At 37.4% G+C, this 19,692-nt stretch overlaps 1 protein-coding gene across 4 annotated transcripts in view; it reads left to right on the top strand.

Moving 5' to 3' along the window:
• Positions 1 to 19,692, top strand: part of LOC126915740 (protein groucho-like) — a 153,519-nt gene that overhangs the window by 26,980 nt on the left and 106,847 nt on the right. For all 4 annotated transcript variants that reach the window (XM_050720701.1, XM_050720700.1, XM_050720702.1 and 1 more), the window contains one exon: positions 12,971 to 13,068. In XM_050720701.1, coding sequence (XP_050576658.1) covers positions 12,971 to 13,068 — 98 coding nt within the window. Of the gene's footprint in view, positions 1 to 12,970; positions 13,069 to 19,692 lie in introns of those variants that run through there.

Genomic DNA, 19,692 nt, shown 5'->3' with positions numbered 1-19,692 from the left:
ATGTAACTCTCGATATTAATTCTTTTTTATCGAGCTATCAAGCTCGCCGTTTCTTTGTCATTGGAATCCTCTTTTTACCTTACAGACGATGAACAAAACCATATATTTCGCGTTATACAGCGCGCATGAATCTATTATCCCGGCATTGATGTCACGAGCTAAATGCCAAAATACGCGCGACCCTCTCCAATCGGCCTGTTTCGACCAGATCGCGTTTCGGTATTAATTCTTTTTGTCGGAGATCGCTGATTTCACGGGGCAGTTTTCGAAGTGCTCCCAGTTCCAACACCGATCGTGTTATTGTGATTGCTCTCGATCAGGGGGGAGAAGAAAAAAAAAGAAAAAGGGAGGAGATGCAGTGGAAAGTGAGGGATAAAAGGGGGACAGGATATGACGCGAGAAGGGTTTTTGGCGTTTGGCTCGGGGATGACTGGACTATCGGATAATTAAATCGGCCGCAGGACGTAAAGGACACTGATTGACGGGTGCCGGCTGTGCTCTCTCATCATTATTCGTCGAAACGACATAATTCGCGTTTCGCTTTTCGACGGAAGCTAACCGCATTTTCCGCTACAGCTCTCCCCACGGTGTGTGCCAGCTACGATGGTATGTTGGCGCGCTCGTGTGTGTCTGTCTGTCTGTGTATGCATGTGCAAAAAATCCCTTTTTCTCTACGTCCCTGGCCCCCGCGTTCTGGTTTTATTCGATGTAAAACGATGAATATTTTAAACCACGGCGAAAAATGGATTTTCCCCGTGGCGCGCATCCGTGCAATTTTTCCTGTGAAAAATCAGAGACGAGCGTTGCACGGCATTTCGTTGAGTACACGGGAACGTGCTCGCTTTATTATTGATACGACTGCGGGGCGCGTGTGCGCGCACGGCTCCCGTGGCAAACAATGTATGTACCCGGGAAAAATTTTTACGTCGCGTTTTAACTTGATTTTACAGGGACGACACGTATTTATTACGCCTTTATTTGATCGCGCCAATCGCCAGCGCGTCGGACGATATTGAATCCCGGGTTAAACTAATAACATTAAAATCGAAAAATCTGAATTTAATCTTTCGCTCGCTAGAGCGATCGGATCCTGGGCTTTTCAACGGTATCATCGCCCACTCCCTCCCTCCGCCCCCACGTTCCTCGTGATCGAGAGCGAAGCTCGGGGAAAATCAAGCGTTTGTTTTTAGAAGGAAATTTTCATTGAGCAAGATTAACATGTTCCGCGCTACGTGATTTATGTTTGGTTCGTGGCACGCTTGCGAAACCTTCATTAGGCGAATAAAAATATTTTTTTCCGGTATATTCGGACGGCCGAAAAGTTCGGAGTAGATATTTTTATTTTGAATTTATATCATGGGAACGTAATGAAATGTTGGAACAAACACAGCCTTTAGTTGGACAGTATCAAAAAGGAATTAAGAAAAAATATCGTGAAACAGGTGATGTTGAAGTTTGTGTATCGAAGAAATTTTGAATTGTAGCGGGAACATTCGTCTTTAACACTTTGATTGCCACCTTGGTCATTGATGACCACCTTGAACTTCTTACAATTGTAAAAATTGAATGAAAATTAGCATTTAGAACATTTTGAATATAACCGATAAATAGAAGATACTTTAAAATAAGAAGTGTCCCATTGGACAATCAAACACTTTTATTAGAACATCAATAAAAAAATTAAAAAATGGTAACAAATCTTGCATCTAACGGTACGTTGTGTTTGCATCCATATCTTTGAAGGATAATCTACGAATATTATTATAAACACAGCTTAGAAAATAATCGTAAATGCTGCTTTATAATTATATATATAATTGAAGTTAGGAGTATACACATACCTTACTATTATATATATAGAATGAGCAAATACTGTTTACTAATATCTTCTACACGTTTTAACAATATATTCTGCACTGCACAATTTGCTTACAACGAAATAACGAATGCGAATGGTTTGTTGAAATAAACGAAGCCTTGTTATAATATGTCGCTATCAACTGTTAACAAGGCGCCACGGTGGTCACCCGTGACCGCCAACAAGATAAACGGTCCATTGGATAAGAATGTTGTCTTACATCGTCAATTTATTATTATTTTTCCATTATATACTTTGAATAATAAAAATACTACCGTGGCGTCCTGAGCGAAACATGTGATTTCGGAGTGGCAGTCAGAGTGTTAACATTCATTATTATCTATCTATTGTGGCTTTTTTGCTATTGTTGTGGTAATACTTATTCGAAAGATTTTTTAGAAGTCTCTAGAAACCGTTTAAAAGAATCCATTATCGGAAAAAAAATTTCCAAAGTTACACTCCGTCAGATTATAAACGATAAAAAGCGTAATCGTAACTAAATCTTCCTGAATTTTCGCTATTAATTTTTCAAGCAATCTAACAATATCGTACGTAGTACGAAATAGATGTATTTTTAAAATAAATATTTATACGATTTCTACATATATATATCGTAACGCGAGTTCTCCAACGAAACATTTAATTTCATCGTAACACGAAATCTGCTTAAAGCTGCATTTCGCGTGTTGGCAGTATTTTTATTATATATCGTAGAGATAATGGAGAAAATGTTTTATTATATTTTTATCCAGATAACAGTGCATGAATTTAACGTTAAAGGCTATCGTAGATCAGATAACGTGGAAACTTTCACTCGACCTTCCGATCAATCTAATCGCCAACAAGGATCCAGCGTTCTGCGCGTTTTTGGTTCAAGCAAAAAATATTAGGTTGTCTGAAAAGTTTCTTTCGTTTTATAAGGAAATAATAGACGCACAATGTTTTTTGTTTTATATTAGTACGAACGTAATAATAGAAATAGAACGAAATGGATCGTATCTAATTCAATAAAGTAATATAAAACAGAAATTGTTGTTCATCTACTGTCACCTTGTGAAACGAAAGAAACTTTTCGGACAACCTAATATTTCTGTACAAAGTACACGGTATATTTGAAACACACGATGGTGGATACCTGTAAATGGAAACACGGCGGCCCGGTTTTTGCGCCTAAAATGGCAATTATAATGTAGCGACGCGAGCTCGCTATGTAGCAGGCGAAATAATAAAGAACGTGAAATTCTAGAAACGACAGGGGAGAAAAAGAGCCACTTATGATTCAGGTAGATGAAACACATTTCGTGGAACTGGAATTAACGTTGACTGAAAGTGGACGAGCGTTTCGTCAGAATTTAACGTATATTTCGGATAGGTAGAAAGTTTTATTAAAATATTGTTTCTATGCTTGTGAAACGTGTACACGTACGCGCAAATGTAAAACTGTAATTTCTGTACACGCAGATTGCAAAAGCTGGATGGAAGGCAGTGTTCACTTTTACTTGTCGGGAGTAATATATGTAACGTTTAACAGCATCAGACATGAAATCTTAATTAGACTTGTGTGATACGCGGTGTACTACGGTAGCCATTTCGATGTAAAAATTTGAAGTATGAAAGCTGTGTTTGAGTATCTGCAAAATGCACAAATGCAAGTTTGTTTCATCGCAAAGAGAAATCGTAGATAATGAAATTGAGATTGTTTCAGTTTTCTGATATTCTTGCACTTACTTGCCTTTTATTGCCGTGGGAATTTCACTTTTCGTTAGTAGAATAATCGAATAACGTAAACTCAATCATCCTTGAAATTCTCGTACAAACGTTATTAGTAACGAAGTATGCATAATCATGTGGGAAAAATACATTTTAGAAATTCAACTGGAAATATTCATATACATTCGAAGTAGCTATGAATTTATATTAAAATACCTGGAAAAACTCCACGTTCCTTTTATTAAACTTTTTCCCAACATTCTCCGTACCTTTTTATATTCCACAACTTTTTTACACCATATCCTCCACAGAATCCAAACATGTACCACTGTTGAGTATAATTACAATTTTGACATCTAGCGCAATTCGATTAAAAGAATAATATTCTTGTCATATTTTGAAAGTTGTCATTTAGAAAGAAGAACGTTCGTCTACTGTCAAATTCGAGACTTGTTATCATGAGCGGCATCAAATAGATCGTGAAATTTAAGCTAAAATAAGAAACACGTACATGCCCATACCTTTGCATTGTTTTTTAACATCCCAACGTCGTACAAACGCGCAATAGTCATTTAATTGACTGTCTCTGTATGACCAATTTTCATCCACCTTCGGTTATTGCCCTTTCATTTACGCCAATTAATATCAGTTATTACTTCTATCAACGCCTACTAATTCTATATAATTATCAGAATGAAGTTTCAAAGCTAAATGAACAAATCTGAAGTATATTTTATATATTTGTACCTATTAATTTATTATTAAATCATTATTATTAACACTAGAACTACCACACCAGTGAAATTGACTGATTTTACAATTTTATTTTAAGATTACTACTTCGTGTTATATCTTTTTTCCGCAATGATGTAATGACTTTCGCAACGATAATTAAAAGAATAATATAATGAATTTTATTTTGTTTTTTTTTATGTATTCGAACTGAAAATAATTTTGTATCAAGGCTACTTATACCAATAAAAGTCAAAGTGACTGGTACTTATCAAAGTGTAAAAGGGTCTTGCAATTTGTTTATCGAACCCCAATTAACCAGTTTCCTCGTTTTGTACAACTTCTCACACGTCTTTAAAATTTTTACTGCGTATCATTCAATATAATGATGTCAGTTGTCAGAAAAATTGCGGATCGATCGCTAGATCGCTGAATGTAGACACTAGAAATACTACACCAATCAAAATGACTGGTTCTGCAATTCTATAAATGTGTCAACTCTAGTTTAGGAATCATGGTCTCAGATGGATTAATAATACAAAAAATGTATTACATAACATAATCTAGTTTAGGAATCATGGTCTCAGATGGATTAATAATACAAAAAATGTATTACATAACATGTGATTTCGGCGTGGCAGTCAGTGTTAAATGATCGCAAGAATCGATGAAATTCAATTTCGAGCAACTAAATTCAATTCTCTAAATTCAATCGTTACTTAGCCGTGCATTATTGCACATTCCCCTCGACTAAGATTACAAACCAAAATCCCATTCAAGCGTCTTACTTAAAGCGTATTTCATATATTTCTATTAATGCGAAAATGTATGTATTTTACATGGTTTGCGCTAAATTATCGTCGAAATCGAAGGAAACCAATTTCAATCGATTAAATCCACCAGGGATATTTACTCACTCGAAGAGAGAGGTGTTCGTAATCGTCGGGGATTGGGCTTTTCTCGGTGCGGTGCGCGCATTATCACGATGCACGTCGGCGGAAGCTCGTGCCGTTAAGTATAGCGTCGAGCAAGCGTGGACGAGAGAGTATGGGTGCTCCGCGGCGAAAGCCAATAAATTAATTGGATTGACCGCGGGTGGCTTTGCGCGGACAAATGGGATCAACGATTCTGCCGATCAGCAGCGCGCGTGGCTACGTCAATTCTTGCGAACCTCGAGCGTCGCTAACCCGCTCACACTCGTGCGCTTGTTCCTTCGTATGTTCGTCCTTTAAAAGGTGGCCCGCTAACCGGATGCAGATATCCTGATGCGTTTACACGTGTCTGATATCGCTTAAAAACATGTTGGTACGAGCGATCTGCCTCGTGTACTCGTGCGTTCGAAACAAACAATGAAATACACGACAAATAAGATACGCAACGTCGCGTTTGACGGCTTCGTGACAACCAGCGCGACGCCAGGCACTGGCAAATATTACGTTAACTTGATAAGCGCGCCTTATCGATTCGAGAAAAGTCACAGGGGTTGTTTTCTGTCATAAACGACGTATCGAGTTTTATCGTGCTCGTTGCTTCGCCAACTCTTCACGCTTCGTTCTACTCGCGAGAAAACTCTTGTCGCACACGCTGTGATTTAGGGGAGTGGTTTGGTCGAGATAACGCTGTGTGGAAGGCTGGCTCGAGGAAAAATCAACCTCGATAAGTTGTTCTCTAGTTCGATGGATGCGTTACGGGTTGATTATCGAGGGAATACTTTGTTCGTTGTTTCTCGATTTTAGCTATGGCGGCTGTGGAGTAATAACTTGCTTTCGCTATCTACGAATAATTATTATTACGATAAGTTCAATAATAGTCAGTTACAATAAGTTTAATAATAGTTCCAGACTGATATTTGATATCTCCTCTTCGTTTTATTATTAGTCCAATATCGAGTTACCAAGATTTCTAGTGTACAAATTTGTTGATTTAAATATATTTTCAAATATCACTGTCTCTGGTATATACGCACGTGTACAGTTGAATATTCTGCACGCTGATTCTACACAAACTCTCACGTATGTACAACCGATATCTATCGAACCAGAAAATTCTCGTAAAAAGAGAAACACAAGTTCTTCGCATTTGCAGAAACGTTAATTACCTCACATCGCATTACTCTTTGAAATTTTCTTTTTACGCGTTAGCAAAATATCTCTATCATCTCCATCATCACCGTCCATACTTTTAAGTTTGCACATTTTTTATTAAACTTGTGTTGAATAACGCGTATAGACTTTCTCTCTCTCTCTCTCTCTCTCTCTCTCTCTCTCTCTCTCTCTCTCTCTCTCTCTCTCTCTCTCTCTCTCTCTCTCTTTCTCAACCTTTCTCTGAGAGAGAAACAGAAATTGATAGAGTAGGCGAAAGGGTAGAAGAGAAAGAACATGATATATATCGAGCCGCGGGAAGCAGATAGAAGAGGTGGAGGTGTAGAGGTGGAGAACTATTTCAGCTTTTACGAGGCCGTCGTGGCGTATCCGTTTTGCGGGGTACGACGTGCAAAACGATCGATAACACGCTCGTAACGTTATTACCGACAGGTATACGGAGGTGGGTAGCAGCGGTACTACCGGTAATAATGTGGCTTTTACGGTCGTGGGCGCTGGTACAGCTGCCGCCAAAGTCGGTAAGCGTGGGTTTCCATCGGGCTCTCAAATGCCGGAGCAGCAACCGAATTTGCGCCACTATTTCCGCCGTTCCTGACACTCTCTCGTGCCCGCTGTTTCACCAGGAATAAAAGCTAGATCCGGGATACGTGGTGTGGATCTTTATCGATCGCGGAAAGGACGACCGTTGCGAGACAACTCGAGATATCTTTGGTCGCTGCGGAAAATCCGGCTGACGTGTCGCCTGAAATGTCGTTTCGCTACACGTTTCCTCCTTTGAATTGTAAGCACTCGTTTCGAAGCTTTCCTCGAACAATGTCACAAATTTGAGGCTGCAATGTAAATTTCATGAATCACCGAATACAAACCTCTCGTGTTGAAATATTTGAAACTGTTTCGGTCTACAATTTTTTATGTTCGTACTGTGTACTAGCCCTTTCGACACGAATTTTTCTTTTAACAGTAACTGCCTAATGGTAATTACGTTAATACGTAATACTATATAATGCAACAGAAATTTGAAGAATGAAGAAAAGCTAGATAGTTCGTAGTTCGTAGATTCTCATTTATAATAGGATCGTATTAGGTTGTCCGAAAAGTTTCTTTCGTTTTATGAGGAAATAATAAACGCACAATGTTTTTTTGTTTTATATTATTTTGTCAAATTACGTACGATCCATTTTTTACTGTTGAGATAAACACCGCGACATTTCACAGACTTGGTTTCACTTTTGTACGAAGGTACACTGTTGTAAGAAACACGTTTGCGAAAGAAAGACACTTTCCGGACAAACTAATATATCTCTATGAATCTCGATTACAACAATTTTACAACCTTTCTAAAAGTTATCTTAGCTATCTGTTGTCTCATTAGACTCAGTAGAGTTAAGATAGCTACGCACTGAAACAATGTGTAAAAGTTATGCAAACGTGACTTTATCGAGCAAACGTGCCTAATAGATCGCACTTCAAATCTCACTATATATCAGCGTTTCTTAAACAGATACTACCAGCGATGCAAAGAGGAAACTGAAGAAGTTTCCGAGTCTCTCGACGATTATCTTCATTTTCTTTCCCTCTACACTTCATTCTTCCTTTCTACCAAAAGTCTGTGAATTATCAGTAGACTTAGATTGTTGGATGCCGCTAATTAATGACAATTACCGGACGACTATATAAGCCGAAGTTGAGACGATTATCCTGGAAAGGGTAGCAGCGATAGTCGGTTGCGTCTTTACACTCGACGAGGCAATATCTGGCGCAGGTTTTACGAGAAACTTCTCTTCCGACGAATATTCGCTGGGGTAGGAAGAAACAATGTTTCTCGCGGTCGACGAGAGTCGATTTCTATCTAAAGTGTTTCCTCAAGTATTTTTTTCCTCGCGCTTCCTCGCTCTTACGAGCAAGCTTTTACGAGCTGAAATTGTCGGTGGCGAGGAGAGCGAAGCGAGGCTCGCGCGTACACGTCTACGGGGTACGCGCAGGTTTAAACTGAAGGCGTAATCAGCGAACGGAAGCCAAAGCAGCGGCACGATTTCCGCCGCTTATGCCGGCTGCGTTCGTGTGTGCATGCCTCGAGGCGGCTGCTTACGTGGGCCGTGACAAGTGCATCCGGCACATCGAAGTATTACCGTTTGTTCCGTACGCAATCACGACGTCCGATTACGCCTCGAAAATACTCGATTCCCATCTAAGCAAGTCCGCGCCATTCATACGAGCGTTTGCTAGAAAGCCAGCGGAAGATCCGGACTGTTGTATAGCGACGACGTAAAATTAATTAGGAGTGAAATAAACCCATTAAGCAGCGTTATATTATCATAAATACTTTAAATTGCAGAATCAGATCGTGGAGTCTATGTGGAAGAAACAGCGATGGAAAAGATATTCCGTTAATGCTCGGGGTACCTTTTTCATAGTCACAACGTTGAAACACGGAAAAGATTATAATTGCATGGTTGACACGAATGCATAAATTGTTTCACAGCGAGATAAACAATTTTTTTAAATTCGTCTATGTTTTCTTAACTTTGAAACGGAGCTGGGTAAATATTATTTCAAACAAGAAATAGTAAATAGCTTTTTTTATATCAAATCACACGAGTATTTTTAAGAAAAAAATATTTTATTTGTTGGAACAAGTTTTTGTAATAGTGTTTACAATTGTATTTTATTTGATAGTCAAAATAGCGAGGCTTTCGTTTGAAATATTTTATGTATGTTATCCTATTTTTTCTTTTATTCGTAATGATCAAACATTATTCCCAGAAATATCAACGTCTGCTCAATATCCTTATAATGTGATACAAGTAATTTCTTAATCGCTTGGTACTTGCTTCTTTGATATTGTTATGTATGTTTATCAACATAACAGGCCGGATACTCATTGTCAGTTTGACATTGTTACCAGATAGTATTAATTAGTGTTACTCTATCTTTCTGTGATTCAACTTTAAAAAATTACTTCAACCGCGCTTTAAATAATCATGTGGGAAGATTAGACTTCGTAAACCGAAGAAATAGATGTAATTTTAGAAGAAAATGATGGCGAACTTCCAACAATCTTAGATATTTTTCTCCATTAAAGAGCAAAATTCGTATAGTACTCGCGTTTTGGCGGAAAGCAAAAGTTGTTTGTCGAAGGAAGTGTAAGTACTACAACCAATTTCTTGTTACATCTGCGTACTTATCACACAGATTTATTATCAGCGTATGTATGTTCGGTATAAAAATGTTCGCAAGAGTAAATACGAAAAGATATAAACGACGTAACTAAAGGAATCATCGCAAGAAGCAAACGAATTAATTAAGTAAAACCGGAAGATGCAATACTCGATTACATATGTGGCGATAGCAAACTTTTTACGACAGTGGAAGAATCTGAATTTAAACAATTAATATCCGGACTCAGCAAATTGAAATCAGTGGTAAAGTGTATGATTCGTAAAAGTCTGGTTATGAAAATGTGTACAAAATATAAAGATACGATAGGAAATATAAAAGAAGACTTAGAACGGATAAAATATGTCTGTACAACCGCTGATATATGGTCTTGTCTTGGGAGAAGCTTTATCGACATGACTGTACATTGGATAGAGACAAATTTTAACGTCAGTCGAAAGCTATAGTTTACTCGCGATTAGAATATCCTCACACACACGCTCGAATTGCGACATTAATCGTCCATGTACATAAATGATTTAATTTATGTTCTAATAAAATTACGTATACCGTTACGAATAATGGAAGCAATTTCTACAAAATTTTTTAAAAATTTCATTATAATATTCAGGCATTTGAGACTGCGGAACAAGCATCGGAATATACGGAACAGGAACAAACATTAAGTTTCTCCAGTGTGGATGATATTTTGAATACAGCAGATGCTGAAGATAAGTATCATAATCTCCGTAAGCATCGTAGGTGTTGTAGCCACACGCTGACTTTAATTGCTGCTAAAGACTCGAATAAAATTGCCGAAGAACATTTCAGTTATAAAAAAATGTACGAGCCTGCCATTTTAAGATGTTCAGCTTTCTGGCACAAAACTAATAGACCCGGATCAAAAGCAAACAACACGATGCCCAACACGATGAAACTCACTGTACGACAGTATAAGAGAATCACTGAATGCAGAATCGAAATATTCCATATACCGTCATTCACCTTTACAGACGTTGAATTCCTAAGAGAATATGAGCGTTGTATGCGACCAATTGCCTATGCTTTGGATAAACTGCAAGAGGACAATGTCTATATGGTTGGCATTCTTCCGTGGATTTTGACTGTAGAACATAATTTGCAAGATATCGGGTCGTAGAGAATGTTACAGAAGCCTTGAGATATTGCGAATTCTTTTGAAACTTCATTTAATATCATGTTTGAGAACTCGGTTTCATCATTCGTACGATTTTTTAGAGAGTGCAAATGATTACATTACATTATTGCGACTGTTAGACATCCAGTATGGAAATTACGGTGAATTCCAAACGATTTAGTGGAAGATAGACACAATTATATTAAAGAAATAGCGTTAAAAGCTTCGGAAAAAATAGCAGCTCCCGATAAACAAAATTAATACGTTTTCGCAAAGCAAGGTATAAGATACGACAGAATTAGATGATTTCTCCTCATTCATGAAAAAGCCTAATGAGGATATTGCTGACGATGATCGTAACTTAGGTGATAATGATTCGCGAATTCAAAATATCACGAGATATAAATATATGAAACAATTATTTTTAAAATATAATACAACGATCCCATCGTCTGCCCCAGCTGTAGGATTGTGTTTAGCCTCGTTTGATTAGGTTTGTGTTAGCGAAGGAGTAGCCTAAACGACGAGAACGTTGAACGATGCACCCTGTTACATGCAAATAGCCATACTAGAAAAGAAAAATAAATCTATTTTAACGATATTATGGTTTCTTGCGTTTTAATATCACCTCTTTCCTCCACCTATTTTCATCGTCAAGATATTTTAAAATATCTTATTTTATGTTTTACATTATCAAAATAAAAACGTTTTATTTCACGAAATTTCGTTGTCTATTTAAAATAGTATTTTATTCGGTTCGTAGAACAGCGATTATTTGAAGTAGCATTTGACATACTTTTCCTCTAAATTTTGCCCAGCTTTGCTTTGAAAGGATTACAACAGAATAGAATTTACGGTTTCATGTAGAATATAATTCTCACAGTTTCTTTTTGAGCAACACTTTCCAAGTTGTAACTTTTATAAAGACTACCTACTAGGTGGCTTGAATTTTTCTGGGACTCAGTGGAATATAAGATGTTATCGTAAATAAAATTACATTTTTCCAAACTTTACTCTGGATATTATAACGTGCATTGTTATATTATTGCGTTCATTGTTAAAAATTTGTCTCAAAAGCTTTCAATTTACTACTTCGCTGTATCTTTAGCCGATCTACGAACACCACCTTCGATAAAATCATGACAAGCCTCTCTCGTCGTCTGTTGATCAAATTCACATCACTGTTTTCACGCGATCTATTTGACTGAGCTTTTCGTTCAATGAAAATTCGAGACACGAGGAAATATTTTCCTGACTCTCTCCCCATGTCGGCTTCGGGTTCGCTCGGTTGCAAACAAGATCAAGCAGAGTCGTTTAAGGGTAACCTTTTAGTCGTCTACCGCTTCCAGGGCTTCCTTTTTCATCGTTGATGCTCTCTACGTTGGCTCGCACGGCAAAGTACATTATAGATCAGAAGTTCGGAACCGCACTTTGATGGTAGATCGTAAATGAATTGGTTTATGAGAATTTGATAGGAAGTGCGGTCAGCTGTTAGGCACCGTTCAGAGGGATGGAATTTCGATTGTTTAAATAAAGTTAGCTGCTGTTATATTCTTTTTTGTTATGTACTTGATCGAGCCATGGTGCACAGATTTTTAACGATTTAATTAGCATAAAATTGAAAGGGGGAGGCAGACGTATTTCTTTTCTAACTTAGCCTGTTACTTTTTTTTTTAACAAAAATAATAACGTTGCACCAAAAATAAGCTCAAAGGGTATTTCTAATTAATCGATGGCAGAAACGTATATCTCAGATCGTTTCGTAATGAAAACATAACGCGCCTTCACCGAGAATAAATACAATTAATACCTCATTAAAATACAACGTTGCGTGAAAGAGTTAGAAATGATTTTCATCAACGCACAGATAAATCTTTACTTTTCCGCTTTACGATAAAACGTAAATAAGGTGCACAGCTAAATGCATATCTAATAATACTAAGAAACTATTCTCAAAGCATTGTTCTGCAATCAGGGCAATGTTATTTGATTTCATCTAGAAGCAGTTAAAGGCTAATTATACCCGTTTGTCTGCTTTATTGTAAAATGTAACAATGCAGGCAATGGTTTTAAACGTGTTTCGTATTTTTCCGCGGTCAAGTCCTGAGATAAAGAGTTCGTTGCGTGGAAATTTGTTCGTTCATCCTTGGGAACGATTTTTATATAAAGGGAACGGCAGGCAGTGCGTTTCGACGAGTAAAAAACATTTCGGATCGACCGAGCAGCCAATCTTATGCGTTTTATTTGATGTTTCAGGGTCCACCACAACCTGGCCAGCAATATAAATTCTCGATCGGCGAGTTGTGCGATCGTATCAAGGAGGACTTCAACTTTCTTCAGACACAATATCACAGGTAAATCTTTATTTTCAATGATCGTAAATCAAGCCCTCCCACCTGATCCTTTGAACGTATTTTTACGATTGGAAAACACGTGTAACGTTTCCTCGTTGGCATTCGCGTCACGGCGATTTAACGTAGCGACGGTCACGATCAGTAGGAAAAAAAAAAAACAAAAGAAATCGCGGTTTAATTTCAGTTGCAAATTGAACGAAAGTTGCACCACGGTTTAATGTTCCTTTTTTTCTGTATCTTTCTCGATCGACCGTTGGAAGAGATACATATCTGATTACAGTAAGACGTAAGAAACATGGTATCACTTATAATTATTCGCGCAAGTGTACGCTGTCAGGAGAAGTTATGCCGCGCGTATGAAATAATAATACGGCTGTCAATCGTAAATTAAGTAAAAATGTGGGTTGCGTGAATTATTTATTCTTTTTTATCGTTCGAATGATGGGAGATAAGAGAAGGAGATAACGATGGACCCGAAGGAATTCAATTTTAATATTTGCAATGGTGTATTTATGCTATTAAGTTACGATATATCGTTCCTATATTATTGCTTATCTTTAAATTATAATCTATGTATAATATTTACTTTGTTTCATACCTTTATACAATCCAAATGTGTAACAGAAGAGAACTCGAATAATTAATTAAACGATATTGCACTTTGCGTACTATTCAAGCAAAGTGGATTTCTCACGTGAAAACTTGAAGAATCTGTACGTATTATTCCACGTGCATATTTTTTCGTAACTGATACTTTCGAATTAAACGAAAAAAGGGAATTCAATAAAAATAAAGTAAAAATTGAAATTCCGCTAGTTTGCGGTTTATCTACTCCAAAACCGATATATCTAGTTATTTTATCTTTTCAATCACGTTCCGTTAGTCTTGTACTTTTCCTGACAATCGTCATAGTAGTATTTATCCTCGTGACAGAGTAATTAATCGACCACAGTCAATTCTTCGGACATACGCCGGATCTTATCTCGGAAATGTTTGCGCAAACGTCGTGTCGCCGCGTAGGCGAACCGAACAGAGACAAACCGACAGATGTAGGCAGAGAATTGTTTGTCCAAGCGGAAGCTATGCACACTGAAGTATGCACATAGCCTAGAGGACGAGCAGGCCTCTCGGTTTCGATTCTATGCACGCGTGTTACGCGTCTATCAGCCATTCAGTTTCTTCGCCAACCGTCTCGTAACACATTTTCTTTTTGACACACCGCCTGCGAGTCAATTCCTCTGCCCGCTGCTCTCTAGCCATGTCCAATGTATTTTACGCTGCTTTTCAGATCTTTAGAGTTTTAATAGTCTGTGAATTCTTTATATCGTATACTGATAAATACCGGTTTGAAAAGTTGTTAGTGCACGTAAATAGCTGACATACGGTCTTGGAACGAAAACATTATTATGACGTGCTTGTCGTTGATACATTGTATATCAGAATTGAATATTCATTTTATATTACCTGTTTTCATGTCCATTTTCTTTTCTTTTTTTGATCACTTGTCAGTCAATGGAAGGAAGGTATACATATATTCCGACAAATTTTTGTTACTTTACATCGTTCAAATTAATTTTCTTTATTTTATGAAAATGAAATTTTTCTGTGAAATGTGACTCCATGTAGAATTTATTGAATTAGACATTGTTATAGTTAAACTGCAGATTTTTGTACAGATTAACATCACTACGCGTACAATCGAAGATTTCTTTCTCCTGTTATATAAATATGATAAAAAGCATTCAGGTCGTGTATTTTATATATGTTGAGATATGTATAATTTTGCGTGTTAGACTAGATTGGCCGCGTAGTAGTGACACACGTATGTGAATATGAGTAAGCGGAAGTATGTGTGTGCGCGGCGTCTCTAAAAACAGATGAATGTAACTGTTCCGTTGACAGTCTGATATGGAAGATGGTGAGACAAAGAAAGTGCTGAGACGCGTGCAAATGTATATCGACGGGAATCCTGGAAATCGTTTATTAAATAAATCTAAAGTTATTTTAATTTGAATTCTAAGTGTAACCTTAGTGTTCCTTTGCTTTTATTTCCGCAATTAGGATCCACAATTCTCAACAATGTATTATGTGCATTCTGTAGATTACTGCGACTCGAAATATTCCACAACTGCGTACAAATTCTGTTTGCACCTTGACAATCTATAGTAATTATAATTCAGCGCCGAAATTCCAACTAATATACATATATACAATAAAAAATTCCAATTACCTGATAAAAAGGGTGGCAACGATGTTCGAAAAGTTTTTAGCAAATCTGGACGAATCTCATATTTTTCACTCAGCCCACCCGTTAAGCGTTCTTATGACCGGCCGCTCGAAATAAATAACGTCGTAAAAACGGTAACAAGTATAGGAATATAGAAGGTAATCGGCAGAGATAGGAATCGGGTACACGCAAAGCGAGTAAACCAGGCAGCGAAGAAAAGTTGCCTGATAAGGGAACTTTCTTCGTTCGAAGTGTCGGTTTTCACCGTGTGCCTGGCGATCCTTATCTACAGCTTGACACGTTAATTTATGTTCCGACCCTTTAACGTGTTAATTCGCGGCGTCACGTGCCGCACGATTTCCACCGACGACGGAAACTTAAATTGCTGTTTCGTGTCACAACGACACGAGGGCCAGAGAGCAGGGGATGAAGAGAGATAGCGAAGCAGAGGAAACTATAAAGACAGAGAGAAAGAGAAGAAGAGAGAGAGAGAGAGAGAGGAGAAACCCGGGAGCTGTGTGCATACGCGCATGCATGCATAAATATGTGCGAGACGTACGTGAGCCGCGTGCGACATTTCCACGCGCTCATGCAACTATACAGGACGGTCAGAAAGTAGCCAATTTCGCACTCGGTGCACACCAACTCTTCCGGAGAGTGCTCGATTTTTCCTCGACCATACCTCGCACCTCGCACGGTTCGAAGCGAGCTGCGCCGTTCAAACGAGACGAGAATGAAAATGTTTGCCGCGGCGACGCGTACGTACTCGTAACTGATGATCGTACCACTTTCCGCTAAAACTCTGTCTGATCATGCGCTACTGTATGTCACAGGTGTTGAAAATTTGTTAGTTAACGTATCTGGTGTTCGACAGAGAAAAAAAGTACTTAAACCTTTGTACTCGTATGTCGAGTGTGACTCGACATCAGTTTTTATCTCCGGAGCTGCTTTGTCGAGTCCCACTCGACATTATCTCGTGTCCACCTTTTTTTGTGAAACGTACGAAAGAAAAGCAGGATTGCATCCTGGAAATTGTTTCAAGATATTTAAAATTACAAAATACAACAATAGTGTGAATAAAACTGGTATTTGAGTGAATTTGTTTCTTCCTTTATTTATTTAAATTCTCTTACTTTTTTGGTTAAAGTAAATTTCAAATAAAACACTTAAAAGCGTTGCGAGCTGATGGTAACGAAATTGAAATTAAATTCGCAGTGCAAAGGGTTAAGTGACCTGTTCGTGTATGTAATACGAGTACGAATGAGACAAGGTTGAGGTAGAATTCTTAACGTTGTAACTATCAAGTACGTAAAATGTATAATTCGTGTGGGAAAAATTAACACGAAGAATGTATAGGAAAATGCATAATGCCAGGAAAGAAAGAAGCTTCTGTTCGTATATCTTACGAAAGATTATTTTAATTATCGAAAATACATCATTTTAAGAGAAATTAGGAATCGCGTTGTCCGTTCCGATAATCTTAACATTATACGCCATAGAACTTCAAATGAGATTATTTCGCTTGTTCTTGTTTCCCGACTATTCTGATTATTTTTATCTTCAATTCTCTCTATCCGACCATTCCGATTATGCTTATTTTCTCTCTAATTATTGCGATCTAGTGTTCTAGGAAGACGTAGTAGAGTAGCGTAATCTATTATTAGCAGTCGTATAATTAATCGGTTATTGAAGTAGATATCGTGAAGTACGTAGAAAGGAAGTTTCATACTTTGCAATTTTAATTTGTAAATATAAAGTGTGGTAGAGTATAAGCGAAGGAAAGATGTTTTATTAAGATAAATTGTCTTTGTAAACATTTCAAATTTCATGTTAATTTACTATGTACGGAATTTGAAATAGAACATCTTTATTGTTAGTTATATCGTCAGATAAATATGTATAAACTAACTGACTATATTCATTCTTTAAGTTTCCATGATACGTTCAACTTGAGTTTAAATAAAAAACAGTTCATCTATTACACAACTAATAAAGAGTTATCGAATATGACTCGATAAAATATATTTTATGTTATTGTATTTTAAAAATATTTAGAAGATCACGAAAATCATTTGCATTTTGAAATTTACAATTGAAAATTATCGCATAATCATTTTCGAGGTCCTATTGAGTTGGCAACTAAGTGATTGCGGATTTTGTCAATACCAACGATAAAATGAAGCTTCTAGAGTTCTAACGAAAATTGGATGACATTTTGATTTTTTTCTATTCATATTCTCTCAACACTATGATAATGTGGAAATACCATAATAATATCACGTCGATAATTCCACGCTCCACTTATACACGTTTTCAGGTATTCCTTATGCGCATTTATTTTCTGATTAATTCTTATTTTTATTGTCGTTTTATAATTTCAAAGATCAATCGGTTTAATCTAGCTGAACCGGATCGAGTTAAATAAAATTGAGCTATTTAGATCGGTCGGCCGTTGAGTCGATTCGGATCGAAACGGGTTGGATTAAATGAAATTGAACCGAATTGCTTTAGATTGGATTAAAGCGAGTTAAGTTCGTTTGGGCCGAATCCGCGTGAGTCGTTTGGGTCCGGCTAAGTCAAGTCAGAACGAGTTGAATCAAGTTGAATCAGATTGAAGAGCTACGTCAATCCGATCTCTTCGAACCAAATTGAGTTCGATCGATGAAATGCGGTCGAAGTACGATCATCCAATCTGAATCTGACCGAAGCACTTTCTGTAAACGTTATTTTTAAACTTTCATGCAAATCCTTAAAAATTGATAATTATATAAAACAGCTTGTAAAAACATGCGAAGAACGTGAATTTGATTCACTTCGCTGCTGCTTTCCTCGTTTCTTCTGCATCTTAAAATATCATTTTTGAAATACTTTCATCGATAAAAAAGTGTGGAATATCCAACAGCTATCTATAAAATATTGAAAAAACTACCTGTATTTTAATAATATCCATTGATATACCATCTCTATTTCAGATTGTATCTATAGATGCAAGAAGAATAACAGGTTTAGTAATTGAATAACGCAATATATGAAACAAAATAATTCAATACAGGGAAATACTTGAAAAATCTATATCCAATTTAATCAGACAAACATCCTAAAAAATTGTATAACGCGCCGGTTTTTAATCCAATTACCAATCAAAGCACCCAATTTGCCGTATTCACAATTTGCACATACGCGCGTATATTTCTAAAAAAAAAAAAAAGGGAAAAAAAGAAACGAAAGGAAATGTACATAGACGAAAACACATTTCTCTCTCGATTGAATGATTTATTTTCGACAATGTTCGATCAGAACGCAACAAATGCCGGGCGCGTTGCCGGGAATAACACGGGTAGAAAGATTGCATAAACCGCAGCGGAGAATTTTCCGCGCAAACAGCGCGATCGTATAGAATAATTCATTTTATGTCTGTATTATACGCTCGATGATGCGGAAAGTGGCGGAGACCGCGTTAGTTTTATTATCAAACACGGTACGCTCGGATAAATGCTTTCGCGGACTCGATTCCGCATAAGTATGAGCACGTTATATAGGGTGTGACGATGAGAGGTGGAAGGGAACGAGAGGGCTATAAATTTGCCGTTTACAAATTGAGAGAGCTCGAACCGTGGTGAATTTCGTAACGGCTGTTCGCTCGCGATGAGGAACAGGTGCGCGTTTCCGCGTATTTATGTCTTGGAACGTTCAGGTGGAGAGAAGCGGACTCGATAAGACGGCTTGTAAATTGTTGCACCGCGTCAATCTGAAATAATTAATGGGCTCCACGAGCCCGCTCACCCAACCAGAATTATCGAACGATCGATCGTTAATATCGTATTAATTTATCGTGACGTAGTCGAACGGATGATGTCATTTATTTTTCCCTTTCAATTGCCCCTTATACAGATATTGAAATTCAATGAGGATTACGTCTTTTCCAAACTAACGTGACACGGCATATTTTAAGGTAACTTTCTTCATCTTTGAGCGTGTCATGGTTTATATTTTGAAAAATTCTTCGATCTTCGTTATTAAAAGAATTCGCGTTCCAAAAAAGTTCTGCAAGCCACCCAAACACTTTTGCTATTTTTGTAACCGTGAAAAGATACCGAACGCAAAAACACGAGTTCGGTTTATATCACAGAAAAAGTCTACGCATAAACACAAGAAGGATTCGATATGAATCGATTTAATATCTCTCTTATCCATTCTGCAAGGTTGGAAAATAACATTCTGAGAAAAACACGATCACAGTGAAATAGTCTTTCTGAGTTTATTAAAGTTTATTAAAAGAACATGTAATTTGCAGCGCGCTAAATCGAACAACGCCCTCTGCTGAATAATTCAACCGACCCTTTTAAAGCAAACGTTCGTCCACGTTCGTAAAAACGTTCGTGAGCCTCGTTACGAGT

Source organism: Bombus affinis, chromosome 4 (genome assembly GCF_024516045.1).
Source record: "Bombus affinis isolate iyBomAffi1 chromosome 4, iyBomAffi1.2, whole genome shotgun sequence".
Lineage (NCBI taxonomy): Eukaryota > Metazoa > Arthropoda > Insecta > Hymenoptera > Apidae > Bombus > Bombus affinis.
The sequence above is the reverse complement of the archived record's forward strand: the minus strand, read 5'-3'. Positions and strand labels throughout refer to the sequence as shown.